The 22,236-nt window shown below is 59.9% G+C and overlaps 2 protein-coding genes across 33 annotated transcripts in view; one reads left to right on the top strand and one right to left on the bottom strand.

Moving 5' to 3' along the window:
* The window catches only part of ACOT7 (acyl-CoA thioesterase 7), a 192,508-nt gene extending 181,345 nt beyond the window's left edge, over positions 1-11,163 (bottom strand). Inside the window, exon 1 of the mRNA XM_077977866.1 lies at positions 11,147-11,163. The gene's annotated coding sequence lies outside the window, so the exon portion shown is untranslated. The remainder of the gene's footprint in view (positions 1-11,146) is intronic.
* The window catches only part of ESPN (espin), a 38,644-nt gene that overhangs the window by 15,449 nt on the left and 959 nt on the right, over positions 1-22,236 (top strand). The window contains exons 3-14 of one of the 32 annotated variants that reach the window (XM_028840503.2): positions 2,031-2,217; positions 2,404-2,586; positions 2,712-2,843; positions 6,092-6,293; positions 7,265-7,536; positions 10,276-10,437; positions 10,528-10,726; positions 12,045-12,071; positions 13,182-13,327; positions 13,412-13,675; positions 19,123-19,202; positions 19,298-19,309. In XM_028840503.2, coding sequence (XP_028696336.2) covers positions 2,031-2,217; positions 2,404-2,586; positions 2,712-2,843; positions 6,092-6,293; positions 7,265-7,536; positions 10,276-10,437; positions 10,528-10,726; positions 12,045-12,071; positions 13,182-13,327; positions 13,412-13,675; positions 19,123-19,202; positions 19,298-19,309 — 1,866 coding nt within the window. Of the gene's footprint in view, positions 1-2,030; positions 2,238-2,354; positions 2,587-2,711; positions 2,844-5,331; positions 5,466-6,091; positions 6,294-7,264; positions 7,537-9,680; positions 10,197-10,275; positions 10,749-12,044; positions 12,072-12,756; positions 12,950-13,181; positions 13,676-16,413; positions 18,616-19,122; positions 19,214-19,297; positions 19,310-22,236 lie in introns of those variants that run through there. The other 31 variants (XM_028840508.2, XM_077976827.1, XM_077976921.1 and 28 more) reach the window with 31 other exon arrangements.

The following is a 22,236-nucleotide window of genomic DNA, read 5'->3' as shown; positions in this document are numbered from 1 at the left end:
TCTGATTCTGGCAGGTCCCCTGCTAGGTGCCTTACCGGTGTAATCTCAGTTGATGGTCACAGTAAATTAATAAAAATAGTTGATGGCCGGACGCGGTGGCTCATGCCTGTAATCCCAGCACTTTGGGAGGCCGAGACAGGCGAATCACTTGAGCTCAGGAGTTCGAGACCAGCCTGGGAAAGACCTCATCTCTACTAAAAATACAAAAATTAACTGGGCTTGGTGGCACATGCCTGTAGTCCCAGCTACTCAGGAGGCTGAGGCAGAAGAATAACTTGAACCCAGGAGGTGGAGGCTGCAGTGAGCCAAGATTGTGCCACTGCACTCTAGCCTGGGCAACAGAGCAAGACCCTGTCTCAAAATAAATAAATAAATAAATAACAATATGGCATTCACTGGGTACTTTACTAACCATGGCAAGACATGGCCCTAGCCTCAACTACCCCCCACGAAATAAGAATGACAATAGGACTTAAGAATAACCTGGGCTGGGTGCGGTGGCTCCCACCTGCAATCCCAGCACTTTGGGAGGCCAAGGCAGGTGGTTCACTTGAGGTCAGGAGTTTGAGACCAGCCTGGCCAAAATGGTGAAACTGGGTTTCTACTAAAAATACAAAAATTAGCCAGGCGTGGTGGCACATGCCTGTAGTCCCAGATGCTTGGGAGGCTGAGGCAGAAGAATGGCTTGAACCTGGGAGGCAGAGGTTGCAGTGAGCTGAGATTGAGCCATTGCATTCCAGCCTGGATGACAGAGCAAGACTCAGTCTCAAAAATAAAAATAAAAAAAGAAGAACCTGCCTGCTAGTGCCATAGCCCAGAGCTAGCAGAGCCCAGAGCTAGCAGAGCCCAGAGCTAGCACAGCCCAGAGCTAGCAGAGCCCAGAGCTAGCAGAGCCCAGAGCTAGCACAGCCCAGAGCTAGCACAGCGGAAACATTCAGTACATAGTGGACATCTCGCGGGCTGCCAGATTAACAAAAACAGCAATAACAAAACCCAAGACATTTGACTAGCTTTGAATCTTAGAAAAACAAGCTGTATTTTAGTACAAGTATGTCCCATGCAATATTTGGGATATAGAATACTAAAGCATTATCTGTTTATCTGAAATTCAGATTGAAACTGGATGAACTGCATTTCTTCTGGTAACCCTTACCACCCTGCCCTCTGGGAACTCAGTCTTCTGGGGGAGGCAAAGGTCAAAATCAGTTATGGTCAACCAAGCATGACAGGTCATGCTCATAGCAGCCCTGGGCAGTGTGGGGCGGAGGCCAGCAAAGGGGAAATAAATCAGGGTGGCCCTCATGGAGGAGGGATGGGGACTGAGTCTTCAAGAGGGAGGAGGATGGAAGGGCATTCCAGATGGAGGGGGCACACGGTGAAAGGGATAGAGGTCAGACACAGCAGGTGTGGGGACTCATGGTGACAGTGGGTGAGAGGGGTGGAGAGGACAGCTCACCACATCTTTGTAGACATCGGTTAAAAAGTGGGACTGAGGCTGGGTGTAGTGGCTCACGCCTGTAATCCCAGCACTTTGGGAGGCTGAGGTGGGTGGATCACGAGGCCAGGAGTTCGAGATCAGCCTGGTCAACATGGTGAAACTCCCTCTCTACTAAAAATACAAAAAATTAGCCAGGCGTGGTGGCGCATGCCTGTAATCCCTGCTACTTAGGAGGCTGAGGCAGAAGAATTGCTTGAACTCGGGAGGCAGAGGTTGCAGTGAGCCAAGATCAAGTGACTGCACTCCAGCCTGGGCAACAGAGCTAGATTTCATCTCAAAAAAAAAAAAAAAAAAAAAAGTGGGACTGAGGGCAGGGCAGTGCTGGGTCGGACGCTCTCAGGCCCCTCTGAGGGAGGGTGGCTCAGGACTAAGTCCAGGGGAAGCCCCAGGGGCGGCAGCAGGCCGGTGACAGGGCCCTCTCCCACCCACTCTCCCTGACGTTCAGGGCTCCCCGGGAGGGGGCGGGGGGCGTAAGGAGGCCTCGGAGAGGGTGAGGCGCTGAAGGCCCAACGTGGGCACTGTGTCTCCTCAGGGGAGTGAATGCCCAAACCAAGAACGGTGCCACGCCCCTGTACCTGGCGTGCCAGGAGGGCCACCTGGAGGTGACGCAGTACCTGGTGCAGGAATGCGGCGCAGACCCGCACGCGCGCGCCCTCGACGGCATGACCCCGCTGCACGCCGCGGCGCAGATGGGCCACAGCCCGGTCATCGTGTGGTTGGTGAGCTCTGGGCCCGGCCGGTGGATGAGGGGAGGCGGGGCGGAGCCGGCAGGGCGGGGCGTGGAGGGGGTGGGGCCATCAGGGTGGGGCGGGGGAATGGGGACGGGACCGGGAGGGGTAGGGGGCGGGGCCCGCAGGGGCCTGGCGCCCAGCCCCCGCCCCTCTCTCCCCGCCCTTCCTGCCCAGGTGAGCTGCACCGACGTGAGCCTGTCGGAGCAGGACAAAGACGGCGCCACCGCCATGCACTTCGCGGCGAGCCGCGGCCACACCAAGGTGCTCAGCTGGCTGCTGCTGCACGGCGGGGAGATCTCGGCTGACCTGTGGGGCGGGACCCCACTGCACGACGCCGCCGAGAACGGGGAGCTAGAGGTCAGCGCGGGTCCGGGATTGGGGCGCGCGCCCTCTGCTGGCACCGCGCTCTCGGCATGGCCCTGCCCGGGTGTGGGGGTCCCAGCTCCTGACCGGGGCCGGGTCCTCAATGCGTGCCCCCGCAGTGCTGCCAGATCCTGGTAGTAAATGGCGCGGAGCTGGACGTCCGCGACCGCGACGGGTACACGGCCGCCGACCTGTCGGACTTCAACGGCCACAGCCACTGCACCCGCTACCTGCGCACTGTGGAGAACCTGGTACGATCCCTGCGCTGCTCCTGTAGCATTCTCTCTTCTCGCCCCTCCACCCCAGTGGTGGGTGTCGTCACCCCTTTTTACCAAGGAGGAAGCTGCGGTTCAGGGACGGGAAGCCCACTACCCCACACGACCTCTCAGCCCAGAACCACTGCCTACTGGGGACTGAGGGATTAGAGGCACAAAGGTTAACAGAAAGAGGACAGGGAAGAACGGGGTCACCCCAAGGGGTAAGGCTGGAGAAATCACAAGACAGGCCCCATTGGGAACAGTTAGGCTCATTCACCCACCCATAGACATTAGCTTGGGTATAACTCACAGCCACCTCTGCAGAAGACAGTGTAAGTGTCCCGTTCCACATATGGATAAACTGAGTCTGCGGGGCACCAAGATCACATTACCAGTAAGGGGTAGAGTGGAGAACCTGCCTTGATGGCCTGGCCAGGAGCCACCTCTCAGCCCCTGCACTGTACATTTGCTGACTTCACGGCTGGTTCATAGCTGGAAACCCATGCTACTCTTTTTAAATTATGTTATTATGGTGAGACAGCCATGAAGTGACCGGCTGGGACTTGAACTCAGCTGTGGATGTCTCCAAGTGCAGGGCTCTGCACCAGCTGGTACAATGCCTGCTTTGAGGCAACAGGCAGGGAGGAGAGTGGGCCTCGCAGCCAACCCCAAAAGGATGTGAACTAACTCCATGGGGCAGCCTGGCCATGGAGGGTCTGTGAAATGAGGCCCGGAGGGAAGAAGGCAGTGGTCTGTGCCCTGAGCACCGTCGGTGCATCTGCCCTCCCTGCCAGCACAGGGGGATGGTCCTGGCTCTGGGGGCTGCAGAACATAGCAAGGCCCAAAGGCCAGAGGCTGCAGGCGGGCCTGAGAATGAACTTCCGCCCCAGAAAGAGTCTCCGGAAGAGAATGAGTGGCCCAGCAGGTAGTGAGCACCCTGTCACTAGGGTATATAAGCCAGGATGGACACTGGGAAGGGCTTTGCTGCATCAATGGTGGGTATCCCTTAGCTAAGAGAGTCTGTGACTCTGTTGAGGGACCGTGGGGTGGCACTAGGGCCCAGGGCACCTGAGGGCCTCTCTGGATGCAACTGCTAGTGGTCATAGGACAGCAAACACCACTCATTGGATTCTGACTTAGGCAGGTACCCTGCCGAGTGCCTTAAAGGTGTAATCTCAGTTACTCTTCACAGTACATTAAAAAATATAGGCCGGGCGCGGTGGCTCAAGCCTGTAATCCCAGCACTTTGGGAGGCCGAAACGGGTGGATCTCGAGGTCAGGAGATCGAGACCATCCTGGCTAACACAGTGAAACCCCGTCTCTACTAAAAAATACAAAAAAGTAGCCGGGCGAGGCGGCAGGCGCCTGTAGTCCCAGCTACTCAGGAGGCTGAGGCAGGAGAACAGCGTGAACCTGGGAGGCGGAGCTTGCAGTGAGCCAAGATCGCGCCACTGCACTTCAGCCTGGGCCACAGAGCAAGACTCCATCTCAAAAAAAAAAAAAAAATATATATATATATATATATATATATATATAGTTGGTTGGGTGCGGTGGCTTAGGCCAGGCACGGCGGCTCACGCCTGTAATCCCAGCACTTTGGGATTGCGCCACTGCACTCCAGCCTGGTGACAGAGCAAGATTCCATCTCAAAAAAAAAGTTGACAGGCCAGGCATGGTGGCTCATGCCTGCACTTTAGGAAGCTGAGGTGGGTGGATCACCTGAGGTCAGGGTTCGAGGCCAGCCTGGTCAACATGATGAAACCCCATCTCTACTAAAAATACAAAAATTAGCTGGGTGTGGTGGTGGGCACCTGTAATTCCAACTACTTAGGAGGCTGAGGCAGGAGAATTGCTTGAACCTGGGAGGTGGAGGTTGCAGTGAGCCGAGACCGCACCACCACACTCCAGCCTGGGCAACAAGAATGAAACTCCATCTAAAAAAAATAGTTGACTATATGTCATTTACTGGGTGCCATGTCCTGGAGCTCAGCAGGGCAAGTAGTGCTGTTATCACCATTTGCAGATGAAGAAACTTAGGCACAAAAAGCATAGGTGACTCACCCAAAATGACACAGCTAGTAAGTAGGGGAGGGGAAGTTTGAAGCCACTGTCCCAGACTGCAGAGCTGGGTGACTCAGGGCAGATGCAGTACACCTGCTGTGGCTCAGCCTCTTATCTGCTGCCTACAGGGGTCAGGGCTTGGTGCCCTCAGCACCCACTGCTGTTGGCCAGGTAAAGAGCGCCTGTGGGTGCTGCCCAAGCCACCTCCTATAGCTCCCCTGACTCCTGGGGTAGGCAGCTGGGCCTGGTCCCCTGGAATGGGTGGGGGGTGTGTGCCCTGGTTCTCTCACCCAAGCAGGCCCAGCTTCGGCAGTGACAGATCCAAGCCACAGAAGATGCTGGCCCAGAAAAGGCAAACACTCCCACAGAGCCCCTAATTACGGGGCCAATGAGCGCAGCCGCCGAGCCGTTACCTGGTGCCAGGCCTGCCTCTCTCTCCCAGGGGGCCTGTGACACTTCTTAGGCAGGGAGGGGGCACGGAGCAAGGAGGAGTACGCCTGGGTAGGAGGCAGCGGAGCAAGCGGGCTTGCCGGCAGCAGGGGCAGCATGGGCAATGTAAGCAGGGCCCCCACCCCATCCCCCTCTGCACCGGGAGGGGACAGGCCTGTGGTCAGAGGCACAGACCCGGCAGGGCAGGGGAATGGCAGGCCTGGCAGCCTGAGCTCTGGCTGCCCATCACTGCTCAGCTGGCTACCCAGGCCCCACCCTTACCCCAAGGGCCCCATCAGGAGATAGGCCGGGCTGGTGTTGGGAGTCTGCCCCAGGTCCCAGGTCCGGCAAGGAGCGCTAGCTTGTCAGCTGGATAACTAGGGATGGGCCTGTGCTGTGCGCCTCCCCATGGAGCCTCTGATCCTTAAGGGAGAAGGCCGATCTCCTGGTAGTTCTCCCCTTGGGGTGCAGCTCAAGGCCCCTTCCTCGTCGATCTCTCCACCCTCCTAATCAGGGAGGAGCCAGGCGAGGGAGTTTCCCAGGAACCTGGGTCCTGCTGCCTGGCGGGGCTGGGCTTGAATCTTAACTTGGAGGAACCTGAGAGACCCTCCAGTGATGCAGAAGAGACCCCGGAGAGGGGTGTGGCTTGACCGAGATCCCACAGTGAAGGCGTGGCTGAGTGGGACCCTAGCCTGGAGAGCAACACATCTTGGGGAGCACTTGCCTTCATGGCTTCTCTGCCTCCCCTTCAGAGTGTGGAGCACCGCGTGCTCTCCCGGGATCCATCCGCAGAGCTGGAGGCGAAGCAGCTGGATTCAGGCATGTCCTCACCCAACACCACGGTGTCAGTCCAGCCACTGAACTTTGACCTCAGCTCGCCCACCAGCACCCTCTCCAACTATGACTCCTGCTCCTCCAGCCACTCCAGCATCAAGGGCCAGCACCCTCCACGCGGTGAGTGTGCCCAAGGAGGAAGAGGGGGAGGGAGAGCAGACTGAAGCCAGACCACTGGGCTGTGAGGGTTGGCCTTGGGCCACCCTGCCATAGCCAATGTCAGAGACTACCCTCATCGCTTGCTCTTAAACATGGGGAGGAGACACCCCTTCTGCTGAGAAACAGATGTCACTCATGCGTGTGTGTGCTCATCACAAACACAGGTGTACATCCACATGTACTCTCCCCACACACAAAATCCACATGTGCCGCCCACCATTCATTATTCTCAGCTACTCACACACAAAAGCACACGCTTGTACATGTGTACATACAGCCTACAAATATGAACACACACACAGAGCCATGCTAATATCTGCACACACCCATCTTATACACAAGCACACAATGCTCTATTTCCATACTACAGATATGCACACACACACACAACCATGTCCATAGGGCAATGCACACAAATTCATCAGTACAAAGAAGCACGTGCACAAATGCATACACACTCAAACACACACAAATGCACAGTCGCCTCAGCAGACTGCAGGCATGTGTATACACACACCCTGACCATGCCCTGAGCATGGGCGTCTGTCCACTTGCAATGCCTGGTTTACGCCGCCAGATGGTGGCCTCCAGCCCCGGGAGGGGTGCCCTGCAAAGACTAGATGTGGCCATCCGTACTCCCAAGGAGTAGACCCTTCCCTTCCAGGTGACCCTGCCCTCTAGACACACCAAAGCCTCGGTGCTTCCCCTCCAAACCAGGGTGCCTGATCTTCCCCCAATAAGTGCTGGACTGGGGCAGGGCAGGGCCAGGGAGAGGAGGCCCAGCACCGCCAGGGGCCACAGCAAGTGTACCAAGTGGTGCCCTGGAGCCCACTGTGGCCCTCGGCAAGTTGTTTCCAGGTGGCGGAGAGTCTGTCTTGGGGAACAGCCTGTCCGCAAGCTCCCAAATCTGGCCCTTTCTTCTGCCTCCCCAGAGCTTTCCAGCGCTAGAGCTGCAGACGTACAGAGCTACATGGACATGCTGAACCCGGAGCTGGGCCTGCCTCAGGGCATGATTGGGAAGCCCACACCCCCACCACCCCCACCCAGCTTTCCCCCGCCACCCCCGCCCCCAGGCACCCAACTGCCCCCACCCCCACCTGGCTACCCAGCTCCCAAGCCTCCTGTGGGACCACAGGCAGCTGACATCTACATGCAGACGAAGAACAAACTCCGCCACGTGCAGACGGAGGCCCTCAAGAAGGAGGTAGTGAGCCCTCACCCCCTGCCTGCCTCCCGGCAGGGGGACTAGGCCGATGGGAGCCAGTGAGGCCAAAGGCCTGGCCTCACTAGTGGGCATAGGGTGGGGGTCCCTAGGTCCATGGCATGTTCAAGAGTCAAAGCTCCTGGCGAGTCCCATGAGGGGTCAGGGGTGGACACTGGACTGGGAGGAGAGTAAGAGCAGGTCACCGCCCTCCATGGGAGCCGGGGAGTGAAGGACGCAGGTCCAGACAGCTGTGCCTCACCAGGAACTGGGCCTGTGCCACCTCTTGCACAGAGTGGCTGGGTTGTCATGAAGTTGACAGAGAATTCATGGAGACTGCCCCTCCCCAAGCATGCCCCCACCACCCCCACAGCCCCAGGCTGTCAGAGAGTGTTACCCAAGGGAGGTGGCTGCCAGGTGGAAGGTGCCAGTGGCATGGCTGTGGAGGTGAGGGCTGGAAGGAGTGTGGGGGGAAGGTGAGCAGGCACTAGCAGGGCTGGGTGCCCACCGGCAGTGGGGGCTGGGAGGAAGTGAAGCTGTGGCTAGTTCCAGTTTAGGGCTCGAGATCCTGGGGGAAAGGGCCAGGCCTGAGCTGGGAGCCCTGGAGGGAAGCAGAGCCTGTGTGGAGAGGATGAGGCCAGGGCAGGCAGGTGGAGTGTGAGGCACCTAGGGATGTCTGGGGGCTGCAGGCCCCTGGCTGAGGCTCTGGAGCAGGAGTGGGGGCAGAGGTCTGGTCTGAGCAATTCTGGGAATCTTGGGCAGGGTGACCTGGGGAACACTGGCATTCTGGCCACAGGAACAGAGCAAGGATGGCCTGAGAGGTGAGGGGACAGCCTGAGGTCACAGGTGGCCAGATGTGGTGTGGCAGCGCTCTGGGGTCCTGCTGGAGCCTGGGACCTTGCATTTCTCTCTTAAGCCCAAGGCAAGCCATCCCAGGGCCAGTTTATACAAGGTGACCCAGGTCACAAGGCCACTGGGCAAGGGAGGCATGGGAGGGACACCAAACCTGCAGGCCAGTTCCAGTGGCTGCCCTCTTCATGCTACCTTAGACCAAGCTCCCACAGTAGCTTCCCCTTTCATCTCTGGGAGGCAGAGGGGGCCGGCCAGCTAGGGCTGCAGGGGCCCTGGAATCGCTGAGCTCCCAGCCCAGCCTGTGGGCCCCGCCCAAAGCCACAGGACAGGTGGCCCAGCCAGTGTCCCCTCTCCACCGGTGAGCCCAAGTGCCAGGTCTGCGTGGTCCCCTCCTGGCCGTGTGAGCCCGTCCCGGGTGTGTGCCTCCCTCCCGGCTCAGTGCGCCCCTCCCGGCTGTGTGTGCCCCTCCCGGCTGTGAGCCCCCTCCCGGCTGGTGCGCCCCTCCCGGCTGTGTGCGTCCCTCCCGGCTGTGTGCGTGCTGGGCCGCAGGCTCCAGGGCCGGGACCCGGACACTCCACAAAGGGCTCTTTGTGTGGCCGCGGCGCCCCCCGCGCGGGTGCCTGACCGAGGGCGGGAGCAGGGTCGTGGCGTCCGAGCCTCTGGGCTGCAGGGGGCGCGGAGCGGGCGGGCTGGCCCAGAAAACAAATCCTGCGGTGTCGCGTTTCCTGCAACGTGAGCCAGGTCGGGCGGGGTGAAGGGTCTGAGGCCACCTCAGGGACGCAGGGGCTGGAGAGTGGGGCAGGGGACAGCCCCCACTCCGTCACTCAGCGTTTGGCCGGGCCGCCTCACTCTCCCTCACTGAGCTGGGCCTATTTGGGGGCAGCTGCGACGGGGCGGGAAGCCACGCTGTCACCCGACCCCGCCTTACGGCCCCTGAAACCCGAGGCTTGAGCGCGGGTGTCGGTGTCGCTTTCGGATGGGGATGGTTTCCAGATGCAGGAGGGGAAGCAGGGGGACGCGACCCGGAGCCGGGGGCCAAATATGAGAGGCCCCCTCTGCCCAGGATGAAGGTGGGGGCTCAGCTCCCAGCTTAGGGAGAGGCGCAGGGGGCGGGGTCACATCTGGCCTGGGGCGGGTGCAGAGCTGCGGCCAGGTGTGGCAAGGTAGTTGGCACCCCCGTGGTATCCGCCACGGCTGGGGGGTTCGGCCTGGGATTGGCGGGCCCCGGGTGATGTCAGGCCGTCGGAGCCCATAGGCTGGCCGTGTGCGGGCGGCTGTAACCTGAGAGGAAGTATCAGGTAACGCAGGTGTCGGGTCCTGCCACCCCCGCCGCCAGGTGCACAGCGGGGGCCACCAGCACCGTGGCAGGTAGGAGCAGCCCCCGGATGGGCAACCGGGGTCCGGGACAAGCCGGAGCCTCGGAGAGCACAGGCTCTGGAGGGGGCTCCCTCCGGCCGGGACCCCGAAAGACTGGGCTCCGCGGAGCCCTGGGGACCCGCAGTCCGTCTGACAGCCGAGAGCGGGGTGCGGCCAAGGGCCTAGTGAGGGCTAAACCGGGAGGTGCCCCTTCTCCAGCTCCCCCTGGCGTCGGGGCTGGGCCACCCCGCCCCTGGGCCCGCCCCTTCTGGCCTCAGTGGGGGCCCCTGTGCCCCTTGGCCGGTGCCCAGAACCCCTCCCTGTAAGGCGGGCGGAGCCTGCCCTTCCACCGACACCCCCATGACCCTCTCCCCGTGCCCGCCCTGAGAACAGGGGATGTAGGAAGACGGCTGCTGCACCCCTCGACGGCCGCTGGCCGCGAGTCCCCCCAGGAGGTGAACGGCTGGGTGGGGAGGCGTGGGGGGCGCCTACCCGGCAGGTGCCCGAGCCCCACCGGTCACTGTCTTCCTGCAGCCAAGCTCCTGCGACGGCCACGACGGGCTGCGGAGGCAGGACTCCGGCCGCAAGCCCCGCGCCTTCAGCAAGCAGCCCAGCACGGGGGACTACTACCGGCAGCTGGGCCGCTGCCCGGGCGAGACGCTGGCCGCACGTCCAGGCATGGCGCACAGCGAGGAGGTGCGTGCCTGCCAGCCCGCGCCCGCCGGCTGCCCGCGCCTTGGCCCTGCCGTCCGCGGCTCACTCGAAGGCCCCTCTGCTCCCCCGCAGGCGGCGCTGCTCCCAGGGAACCACGTGCCTAACGGCTGTGCCGCGGACCCCAAGGCGTCCAGGGAGCTGCCACCGCCGCCCCCGCCGCCACCGCCGCCCCTGCCCGAGGCCGCGAGTTCGCTGCCACCGGCCCCGCCTCTGCCCCTTGAGGGCGCTGGCCCTGGCTGCGGGCAGCGCCGCTCCTCTTCATCCACCGGCAGTGAGTAGGAGCAGGTTGAGGGGTGGGGGGCGGCGCTAGCCCTGAAAGGGGAGGGAAATCTAGACACCACCCCCTCCCCAGCTGTCACTGCCCGGGTCCTTCCTCTTCTACATGCTCTTCCGGCCACCCCTACCCCATTGAGTACTTGACCCTAAGAGAGGGCTCTGGGTTGCTGGAGGTCCTGCCAAAGCAGGACCGGGCTGTGCTCCTGGGGCAAGTCCCCTCCCCAGTCTGGGCCTGCCTCCCACCCCCTAGCTGTGTGGCCTGGGCAAGTCCCCTCCCCTCTCTGGGCCTGCCTCCCACCGGCTAGAAAGGGTCTCCCAGCTCTGGCGCTGGCGTTTCCAATGAGCTGGTGCTGGAGGAACACTTGAAGTAGAACCAGCTTCAGAGAGGCCCCGCAGCTGGCCACTCTTCCCCCTGCCCCCCTCTATCCTGAGCCTCTCTTCCTCTCTCCATGTCTTTCTCTTGTCCTTCCAAGCAGCACAGACCTGAAGCCTTCTTAGATATGCCAGCAACTCTTCCTAGCCAGTTCCTGCCAGGGGCCCTGGGCCACCCGGGGCCTGGCTATGGGGGCAATGTTTTCCCCTCCCTCCCCGGTGACTTCCCTAGGCATCCTTTTTTAAGAGCTAGACTGGTGCAGGATTCCTGGGCTGCTTTTCTGTAGGGTGGGACAGTGTCCCCCTGCCAGGATACCTAGAAGGCCCAGGACAGGGTGTCTAGATGTGGTGCTCCCATCTCAGCCTGGCTGGGATGCCTTCCTCACCCAGCCACTCAGGGCAGAGATCATGCTTAGTGGCACCCTCCAAAGCTTTGTCTCCCTGATTAGGAGTGCAGAGCAGAGCTTGTCCCCCTATGGTTCCTGTGGAGCCCCAGCCCCTGCAGACCAGAGCCCATGGAAGCATGTCCAGCACCTGCCAAGCCTCCTCCTCCTTCCCTCCACAGCCTGCAGCAGGGCTGAAGCTAAGGGCAGAGAAAAATACTCTGGACTTCCCCAGACACCCCCACCCAGCACAGCCAGGGCTGGGTGCCCTACCACAACCCAGTGCCAAGGTGGAGGCCCTTGCTAGGGGCTAGAGCCAGTGGTGGCCCTGTCCAGCCCTCAGGGGCACCAGCCAAGCCGGGAACTCGATGGACCACCCTCATGAGGCCCCAGAGCAGCCGGGGCCAGAGCCAGACGGGCAGAAAAGCTCCTCCTCTCTTCTCCACTCCCCCTCCCCCCGCTCTCCCTGGCCCGCTCCCTGTCCCCTGCTGTCCCAGTCTCATCCTGGTCCCCTCTCCCTCCTAACTCCACTGTCACTTCTCTCCTCTTGGTCCCTAGAAGTGAGAGTCCTGAGGCACAGGAAGAGTGAGTAGCTGCGCGCGTGGCTCCTGGCTGAGGCTGAGGCGGGGGGTGGGGGGAAGAGGCAGGAAAAGCAAGGCAGGAGGGGCCCAGACTCGAGGAAAGGGCAGGGGCTGGCAGGCGAGAGAAACTCGATGCATGGGTGGGCCCTTGCACCTCATACCTACCCTCATACCCACATACGCACCTAAGCATTCTGCGCCTGGCTGGTGGTTTTGCCTAAATAAATGAGCCAGCCACACCGATTCTCCCTTTCTCCTCTTTTTCTTCCCTGTGACTGTACTCTGGGATCCCCAGTCTGGGAATCCAAGAGCTATCAGCCCATTTTGTTCCTCCCTCCCGGACCTGACCCCTTCATCGGGGCTCAAGAGACCTCTCTCCAAATCTCCATTTGCCTCCTCCGGCTAAGCCGGAAAATGCACCCTCTGCCCTGTGTATTTGCATATTACCCACCTGCCCTTCTTCCTGGGTGCCTGCCGTAGCCTCAGTAAGGGCCCTGCTTTCCTGGGCCCCTAGAGCTGAGCCTCGCTTTGCCATAAATGTGCTCCCGGCTTGCAAACAATGTGTCTGCTTGTGCGTCTGTCTGTGGGTGTGGTGGGGAGGGAGGGGACCAGGTGGGTACAGACACTCCAGGGTCCGGACTCTGTATGTCCATGGAGGCCCCAATTGACTCAGTTCAAGGGTCACTGAGGCTTTGCTGATGTAGGGAGAGGGCCAGAGGGAGGCTCCACCCCAGCCGGGCTGAGCCAGGGAACCTGGGACAAAGGTCGGGTGGCTGATTCCAGGTATTGTTTTGGAGCTGGGCAGTCAGTGGCTGGGCGGGGACATATGCCCAAGAGCCACCATGAACTCCCAGGGTCCTCCAGGCGGGGGCCCTCCACCCCGTGAGTAGGGTGGGGAGGATAGTGGGGTTGTCACAGTCGGGGAACCAAGGGCCCGCCTCTGGGGGCCCTGAAAGCAGCCTGTGGGACCTGGGATCTGGAGAGCTGCCTGCTGGGGCCGAGGATGGGCACCCAGCCAATCTTGGCTTGGGAAGGGGGCTGCAGAGGGGCGGGTGAGGGGTGGCAGGGATGCAGCCCCACCCTGGCCAGTGCCTCATCTCCTGCCTCTGCATAGGCACCAAGTCTTTCAACATGATGTCCCCGACGGGCGACAACTCGGAGCTACTGGCTGAGATTAAGGCTGGCAAGAGCCTGAAGCCTACGCCACAAAGCAAGGGACTGACCACAGTGTTCTCAGGCAGCGGGCAGCCGGCCTTCCAGGTAGGCGGGCCTGGCAGGAGCCTGCGACCCGGCTTCCCTGGCCCCAGGCCACCGGGCGCTCAGCCCCACCGCTTCTCCCTGCAGCCCGATTCACCGCTGCCGTCTGTGTCACCTGCACTGTCACCAGTCCGGAGCCCCACACCGCCAGCTGCGGGGTTTCAGCCGCTGCTCAATGGAAGCTTGGTTCCGGTGCCGCCCACTACTCCTGCGCCGGGCGTGCAGCTGGACGTGGAGGCGCTCATCCCCACGCACGATGAGCAGGGCCGGCCCATCCCCGAGTGGAAGCGCCAGGTGATGGTGCGCAAGCTGCAGCTGAAGATGCAGGAGGAGGAGGAGCAGAGGCGGAAGGTGGGTGGGGCGGGGTGCCCAGGGAGCCCTGGGGTCTGCATCTGGATGCACAGCCCATCCCCCATGCCATTCCCAACCCCAACCTCGGGGCCTTCCGTTTTTCTTTTTCTTTCTTTTTCTTCCTTTCTTTTTCTTCCTTTCTTTTTCCTTTCTTTCTTTCTCTTTCTTTTTCTTTCTCTCTTTCTTTTCTTTTTTTTTTTTTTTTTTTTTGGAGACGGAGTCTCACGCTGTTGCCCAGGCTGGAGTGCAGTGGCGCGATCTCGGCTCACTGCAAGCTCCGCCTCCCGGGTTCCCGCCATTCTCCTGCCTCAGCCTCCTGAGTAGCTGGGACTACAGGCGCCCGCCACCGCGCCCGGCTAATTTTTTGTATTTTTAGTAGAGACGGGGTTTCACTGTGGTCTCGATCTCCTGACCTTGTGATCCGCCCGCCTCGGCTTCCCAAAGTGCTGGGATTACAGGCTTGAGCCACCGCGCCCGGCCTCTCTTTCTTTTCTTTCTTTTCTTTTTCTTTCTTTTCTTCCTTTTCTTTTCTTCTTTTTTTGAGACAGAGTCGCTCTGTCGCCCAGACTGTTGTGCAGTGGCACGATCTCGGCTCACTGCAACCTTCGCCTCCCGGGTTCAATCCCATGCTCGTGATTCTCCTGCCTCAGCCTCCCAGGTAGCTGGGATTACAGGCGCGTGCCACCATGCCCAGCTAATTTTTTTGTATTTTTATTAGAGATGGGGTTTCACCATGTTGGCCAGTGCTGGGATTACAGGCATGAGCCACTGTGCCTGGCCATTTTCTTTGTGGAAAGCAGGGTAGCAGGCCCCCGTTTGGGGCTTGTCCCAGTCTCCACACACACTCCCAGCAGCCTGTCCTTGGAAGTGAGACAGCAGCCTTTCTCAGACTCTCCCTCACGTGCCTAGCACCTGGGATCTAGTTAAAAGGCCTGTTCAGATTCAGGAGGTCTGGGCGGTGCTGAGGCTCTACATTTTAGCCAGCTCCTGGGTGAGGCTGCTGATGACGCTGGTCCAAGGACCACACTGCATAGCCAAGAGGGCTTTGGTCTCAGTCTTAGGGACATGGGCTCTATTGCTGCACTGCCACCTTCCAGCTGCCAATACTGAGCCTCATCCAGCCTCAGTTTCCTTCTCTGTAAGGTGGGCTGATCAGCACCCGCTGGCAGGATGAGTTGCCTTTCATTCATCCAACAACTGTTCCCCAAATGCCATTTATTTTTATTTTTTGAGACAGGGTCTCACTCTGTCATTGAGGCTGGAGTACAGTGGTGTGATCTCGACTCACTGCAACCTCCGCCTCCTGGGTTCAAGCGATCCTCCCGCTTCAGCCTCCCGAGTAGCTGGGACTACAGATGCCCACCAACCATGCCCGGCTAATTTTTGTATTCTTAGTAGAGATTGGCCAGGCTGGTCTCGAACTCCTGGCCTCAAGTGATCCACCTGCCTTGGCCTCCCAAAGTGCTGGGATTACAGGCGTGAGCTACCACGCCTGGCCCCCGAGTGCCATTTATGTGCCCCACACACTGTTGTAGCCTCTGGGGATTCATGGTGAACATATCAAGGCCTGCTCTAAGGTGGCTGCGGACATGTGTGCGAGTCACCGAGCACAAAAAATGGGGCAGTGTGAGAGTGGGTGGCAGTGGAGAGAAGTACCTGGGCTGATGCAACACAGCCAGCTGCAATGGGGAACGGAAGGGACTGGGGCAACCCTAAATGACCACCTTATATGTGGGCTGGGGGGTGTGTTAGGGAAGGAAGAGGTGATGTCTAAGGTGAGACTTAGAAGATGAGTGAGGGGTGGCCAGGAGGAGAGTGGACTGAAGAGCCACAGGTGGGACAGGGCAGTCTGGAAGTGACAGTGGATGTGGCCCTGACTGTCCTGGAGGAAGGGGGTCACTAAGCTGGAGAGACCTCAGTGGGGGCCAGGTTACCAAGATCTGGCCAGCGGCCCAGAAGAGAACGGACTTTCTCCCGGAGCACTGGGGAGCCGGGTGGGGGGAGTGTTAAGCAGGGAAGAGGCTGCTTCCTATTTTGTATGTGGGGAGTGGATCGCATAGGGTCAAGATGAATCAGGGACCTCTGGGGAGGTGATGGCAGGCCCAGGGGGGAAAACTGGACATCAGAGGTGGAGAAAAGTGAGCAAATGAGAATATTACGGTGCCCAGCTGTCCAGCAGGATGGGGGTGGTGGGTGGGCAGCTCAGTGGAAGCTGCAGCTGTAGCCTCTTTAAGAGCATAGTGGCCTCTCATTCTGCACATAAAACACTGACCACAGGGAGCGGGAAAGCTTGGGCCACAGGGGAGCTCGAGAAGGGGTCATGAGTCTGAGACGAGAGGCCTCACAATAGCCACCCTCGAATTGGTTGGGGAGGGCCACCGCGCCTCTCAGTTTCAACGCCTTTCGCAAGTTCCTTGGGTGGTGTAATGAGCCAACAAGCCAGGCATGGAGACCCCGTCTGCCGGCCTGTTCTCCTTGCCGCCGCAGCAGCGACCAGCGACCGGCCGTGCCCCCCGCCAGCGACCAAAGTGGACACTGCGCAGAGCCCGGAGCGGCGGCTCGGCCGAAGCCACGCCCCAGCGTCACCCCCCGCCGGCCAGGCGCGGTCCCTCCCTGCAGATGCAGCCCCGCGGAGCCATTACACCACCCAGGACATGCAAAAGGTTCCCGGCACCACTGCGGGAGCTGGGCCAGAGGGAGACGCGCCTCCCTCCCCTCTCTTGTCTTCCCCGCCTTAGCTGACGGCCACCAGCTCGTGCTGCTACCCCCGCGAGGGCTGGAGGTACTCCCGCGAGCACAACGCCATCCTTGGGCCCTTCGGCGAGCTCATGACCGAGGCGGACATCCTCCGCATCGAGCAGCAAATCGAGAACCTGCAGGTGCTGCACAAGGCGCAGAAGCTGGAGGCGCGCCTGGAGCAACTGGAGCTGGAGCTGGAGCAGCTGCTGCCCATCTCGGCCGCCCTGTCGGCGCCGCGCTTCACCGTCGACCCGCGCCGCATGCATGGCCGCGCCGTCAGCCTGCCCGCCTGGTGCAGCAAGATCTCCACGCTGCTCAAGAGCATGGCCACGCTGCTGGCCGCGCTGGGCGGCCGGCCTGCGCACCTGGCGGAACTGCTGACCGCTGACACCGGCCAGCCGCTAGCGCCGCTGCCCGACGCACCCTGGCGGCCCGGACCGCTGTGCCTGGGCCGCTCGCACTCGCTCAGCTGGTGCCGCGAGGCCGTGGCGCGCGAGATCCTCGAGTGCGGCGTCTCAGTGCAGCATCTGCGCGCCACCTACGAGCTGCGCGCACGGGGCGCGGAGCCCGCGCGCTGTCCGCGCCGCAAGCCCCCGCAGTCCTCTGGCGCCCCGGGCCGCGAGCCCATCCTGGAGGAGGACTACGTGGCGGCCGGCGCCGCCCACGGCCCGCTGGCCGACTGGGAGCCCCTGGGCACCCTGGGCCCGCCCGAGGCAAAGGATCGCCAGGCGGCGCTGCCTGAGCCCGAGCAGCTGGCGCGCCGGCCGCCCCTCTGCACGGAGCTGCGTGGCGTCCAGGACTACCTCGACCTGCGCAAAGAGCGCATCGTCTACCTCTTCCTGGAGCACTGGCGCCGCTGGGCTTTCCGCGGCCCGGGCCGCCGCGCCCAGGCGCGCCTACGCAGACTGCTGCCCCGTGTGGCGGCCGCCGGTGCCGGCCCGGAGCTGGAGGCCACGGACGCCCCCCGGCTGCCAGCGAGCGACGGCGCAGCCCACGGTCCCGACGAACGACTGCGGCAGCTGCTGAGGCAGCGGCAGGCGGTAGGCAAGCTGCTGGGCCACTGGCGGAGCCTGCTGCGGCGCGTGCCGGCAAGCCCGGGCCTGGCGCACGGCCTGTACTGGCCCCAGCACTTCCTGCCGCCCCTGGACGGCGGCGCACCCCCGCGCTACGACAGCCTCACGCTGGACCTCTTCATGCTCGGCTACTTCCAGCTACTCGAGATGGGCCTGAGCCGCGAGGAGCGCAAGTTCCGCCACCTACTGTGCTACGAGATGTTCGACCGGCTGGGCAGCCACCCGTGGGAGCGCATCCGCCTCTTCCACCGCGTGGTGCTGGAGGAGGTGGAGGCCGGACGGCGCGGCTGGAGCGACGGCTTCGAGGACCTCAGGCACCGGTTCTTCGGGAATGGCCTGGAGGCTGAGCCAGCCCCAGAAGAACAGGAGAAGAAAAAGGAAGAGAAAGAACGAGAGCTAACCGAAGAGGCCGCTCCAGTTCAGACACGGGTCCTGCCCGAGGGGCAGCCCGAGGCCCTGGCCCCTGCGCCGCAGCCGCCGCCCCCGCCTGCTGCGCCTCCCCCGACCTCAGACTCTCCTGGTTCCGGAGCCCCCGCCGAAGACCCCTTGGAACTGGTGTCTGAGATGGGCGAGTTCAGCAACGAGGACATCTGCCGCTACATCGACCGCAGCTTCTCCTTCTGGAAGGAGAAGGAGGCAGAGCTGTTTGACATCTGAGCAGCGGAATTCGGAATTCGCAGTTCACCCTCCAGCGTCTTAACGTGGGTCTGGACGCCTGTCTGACGCCCTCCAGAGGCCGGAAGCAGCAGGAAGAACCCAGGACTGTGGCCTTGAGCAGCCCGGAGGGCCCAGGACCAGGCTGCCTCAGCCTCTGAGGTCCCATCGTGGCAGGCTGTGGGGCGTTGGTCGCATAGGCAGGGCACGCACAGAACAAACCAGCTGTCCCCCTCTGGCCCCGTGGCATTGCTGGGCTCTGTGTGGAGCCAGGCAGCAGAAGCCCCTCTGAGTGAGGGGCTGCGGCTCCCCCTTGTGGCAGTGTGGCCTGCTCTCCGGTTTTCCACTGGAGTTCACAGCTACCTCCTTGGCTGAGGTCAAGGGAGCCTCGTGTGCAGTGTTCCGTGTGAAGTGTGCCGTGTACAGACCCTTTCTCCTCTGTAACATTCGATAAATAAAACTCTTTGCTGTAAACTGCCTACATTGGCCACCACACCTGCCCCCGATGTCATTGCAGCCCCACAAATGTACGGCACATGTCCACTCTTGTGGGAAGAGGGCAACCACGGGCTGAAGGTCCTTCGCAGGGGAGCCAGGGGCAGCCGGAGTCTCCCTGAGCCAAGAGGCTGGGCGGGGGCCCGCATCTGCATCTGCCCAGAGGTCTTGGGCCTGTGGCCATTGGCCACCTGCCCCTGTGGGGAATCACGCTCAGGACATCTGGGTCCCAGCTACTTATTCTCTGCTTCTGTCCCACTCAGCTCTGATCTCTCTAGTGCCTCCTGTAGGACACAAGGGTCTGGGTTACTAGGGGAAAGGAGGCCAGCTCTGAGGGGCTGTGACCAGGCACTTCATCCACTTGTCCCACAGAAGTTCATCAAAAGGGTATCTTCCTGTGACCCTGACTCCTTCAGGTCCCCAGGTTGAGGGTACCCCCTATCTCCCAGCCCCTGCAGGCCCTGAAGCTTTGTGGTTGTGTTTCAGGAGGAGGAGGAGGAGGCCCGGCTGGCCAGCATGCCCGCCTGGAGGCGGGACCTCCTGCGGAAGAAGCTGGAAGAAGAGAGGTGAGCTGGGGGTCAGGCAGAGACTGGCCTGGCGGGGTGTCTTGACTGCGTCCCTGAGGTGGAGGGACCAAGTGACACTCTCTTTTTCCTTCCAGGGAGCAGAAGCGGTGAGTGCAGGGCTGGCCCCAACCTGCCACCCTTACCCCCACCCAGGTCGCAGAGGGTCATCCCTTCATCCAGGCCGACTTGAGTGCATCCTCCTGTCTCTTAGTCCTTGTACAAAGCCTCTTTCCTCCTTATAATGCCCCAGCCCGCTGTCCCCCAGAATCTCTCTCTCATGCTCTGATAACTTTGCTCCCAGTTATTCAGTCCCTGCCTCCTATTAGCATGGCCTTTTCTACCCTTCAATTAACCTAACCCCAGTATCAATCACCTTGACTGGCCCTCAGAATGTATTTTCTGCCCCTAGTAATCTCACCCAGCCCAGTGCTGTCCAGTAGAAATATAATGTGAGCCACAGATGCAATTTAAAATTTTCTAGTAGCCACAGTGAAAATGTAGAAGGATATAGGTGAGCTTAATTTTAGTACTGTTTTATTTGACACAAAATATCAAAAATATTATTTTGACACATAATCAATATGAAAATTAGTGAGATGTTTTATATTCCTCTTGTAAAATAAGTCTTTGGCCAGGCATGGTGGTTTACACATGTAATCCTAGCACTTTGAGAGGCCAAGGCAGGGGGACCACTTGAGCCCCAAAGTTTGAGACCAGCCTGGGCGATGCAGTGAGACCTCATTCTGGAAAAAAAAAAAAAATTTTTTTTTGGGACGGAGTTTCACTCTTGTCACCCAATCTGGAGTGCCGTGGTGATCGGGGCTCATGCAACCTCCACCTCCTGGGTTCAAGCGATTCTCCTACCTCAGCCTCCTGAGTAGCTGGGATTACAAGCATGTGCCACCACACCCAGCTAATTTTTGTATTTTTAGTAGAGTCGGGGTTTCACCATGTTGGCCAAGCTGGTCTCAAACTCCTGACCTGAAGTGATCCACCCACCTCAGCCTCCCAAAGTTCTGGGATTATAGGCGTGAGCCACCAAGCCTGGTCTTTTTTTCTTTTTTCTTTTTTCTTTTTTCTTTTTTTTTTTTTTGAGATGGAGTCTCACTCTGTCGCCCAGGCTGTAATGCAGTGGCTCCATCTCGACTCACTGCAAGCTCTGCCTCCCGGGTTCAGGCCATTCTCCTGCCTCAGCCTCCCAAGTAGCTAGGACTACAGACGCTGGCCACCATGCCCAGCTAATTTGTTTGCATTTTTTTTTAGTAGAGACAGGGTTTCACCATGTTAGCCAGGATGGTCTCGATCTCCTGACCTTGTGGTCCGCCTGCCTCGGCCTCCCAAAGTGCTGGGATTACAGATTTGAGCCACCGCGCCTGGCCTTTCTTTTTTTTTCTTTGAGAGAGAGTTTCGCTCTTGTTGCCCAGGCTGGAGTGCAATGGCATGATCTTGGCTCACTGCAACCTCTACCTCCTGGATTCAAGCAATTCTCCTGCCTCAGCTTCCCAGGTAGTTGGGATTATAGGCACCTACCACCATGCCCGGCTAATTTTTGTATTTTTAGGAGAGGCCAGGTTTTGCCATGTTGGTCAGTCTGATCTCCAACTCCTGACCTCAGGTTATCTACCCACCTCAGCCTCCCAAAGTACTGGGATTACAGGCACGAGCCACCACACCAGGCATGCAAAAAAAAATTTGTTTTAATTAGCTTCGTGGGGCCAGGCGCAGTGACTCATACCTGTAATCCCAGCACTTTGGGAGGCTGAAGCGGGCAGATCCTGAGGTCAGGAGTTCAAGACCAGCCTGGGCAACATGGTAAAACCCCGTCTCTACTAAAAATACAAAAATTAGGTGGGTGTGGTGGCGCATGCCTGTAATCCCAGCTACTCAGGAGGCTGAGGCAGGAGAATCACTCGAAACCGGGAGGCGGAGGTTGCAGTGAGCTGGGATAGCACCATTTCGTGCTCCAGCCTAGACAATGGAGGGAGACTCCATCTCAAAAAAATAATTAAAAAATTAGCTGGGCAGGCCGGGCTCAGTGGCTCACACCTGTAATCCCAGCACTTTGGGAGGCCAAGGCTGGCAGATTACTTGAAGTCAGGAGTTCGAGACCAGCCTGACCAACATGGTGAAACCCTGTCTCTACTAGAAATACAAAAATTAGCTGGGCATGGTGGCGCGCACCTGTAATCCCAGCTACTCAGAAGGCGGAGGCAGGAAAATCGCTTGAACCTCAGAGGTGGAGGTTGCAGTGAGCTGAGATTGTGCCACTGCACTCCAGCCTAGGTGACAGAGCGAGACTCCGACTCAATTAAAAGAAAAAAAAAATTAGCTGGGCGTAGTGGCACACACCTGTGGTCCCAGCTACTTGGGAGGCTGAGGTGGGAGGATGACTTGAACCCAGGAGGTCGAGGCTGCAGTGAGCCATGATCTGACCACTGTGCTCCACCCTGGCAACAGAGCGAGACCCTGTCTCAAATAATAATAATAATAATAAAACTTAGTCTTTGAAATATCATGCACATTTTACACCTGCAATCCATCACAGTTTAGACCAGCCACATTTCAAATTCTCAGCAGCCACATGTGCTTAGTGACTATTCTGTCAACAGGGCAGATCTACCCTCTACGTTCTAATAACCTGTCTCTAATTCTCAGTCCCTGTCTCTCAATTATGTAGTCTCTCTGGTCCCCAGCAGCCCCACCCCAGTCCTCAATACTTCATATTGACAGCTCCCCAACAACTGAAGTCCTGATCCCAGTAATCTTGCTGCTGCACCCCAGCAACACCACCTCCTCACACGGTGCCACACAGTGACCCAGCACCTCTGTTTCCAGTAACACCCCAGCCCACAATAATCCAGCCTCAGCCTCCCACTCACATAGCTCCCCTGTGCTCCAGTAACCCCATTCTGCCCCCAATCTAGCCCCTCTGTCTTCAGCAACCCAGCCCACGCCCTCAGTAACCCTCCCCTTGCATGGGTGACCTGGCCTCTGCCTGGTGCCTGGCCCCACCCTTTCTGCCAGCCTGGGTATC

Source organism: Macaca mulatta, chromosome 1 (genome assembly GCF_049350105.2).
Source record: "Macaca mulatta isolate MMU2019108-1 chromosome 1, T2T-MMU8v2.0, whole genome shotgun sequence".
Taxonomy (NCBI): Eukaryota; Metazoa; Chordata; class Mammalia; order Primates; family Cercopithecidae; genus Macaca; species Macaca mulatta.
The sequence above is the reverse complement of the archived record's forward strand: the minus strand, read 5'-3'. Positions and strand labels throughout refer to the sequence as shown.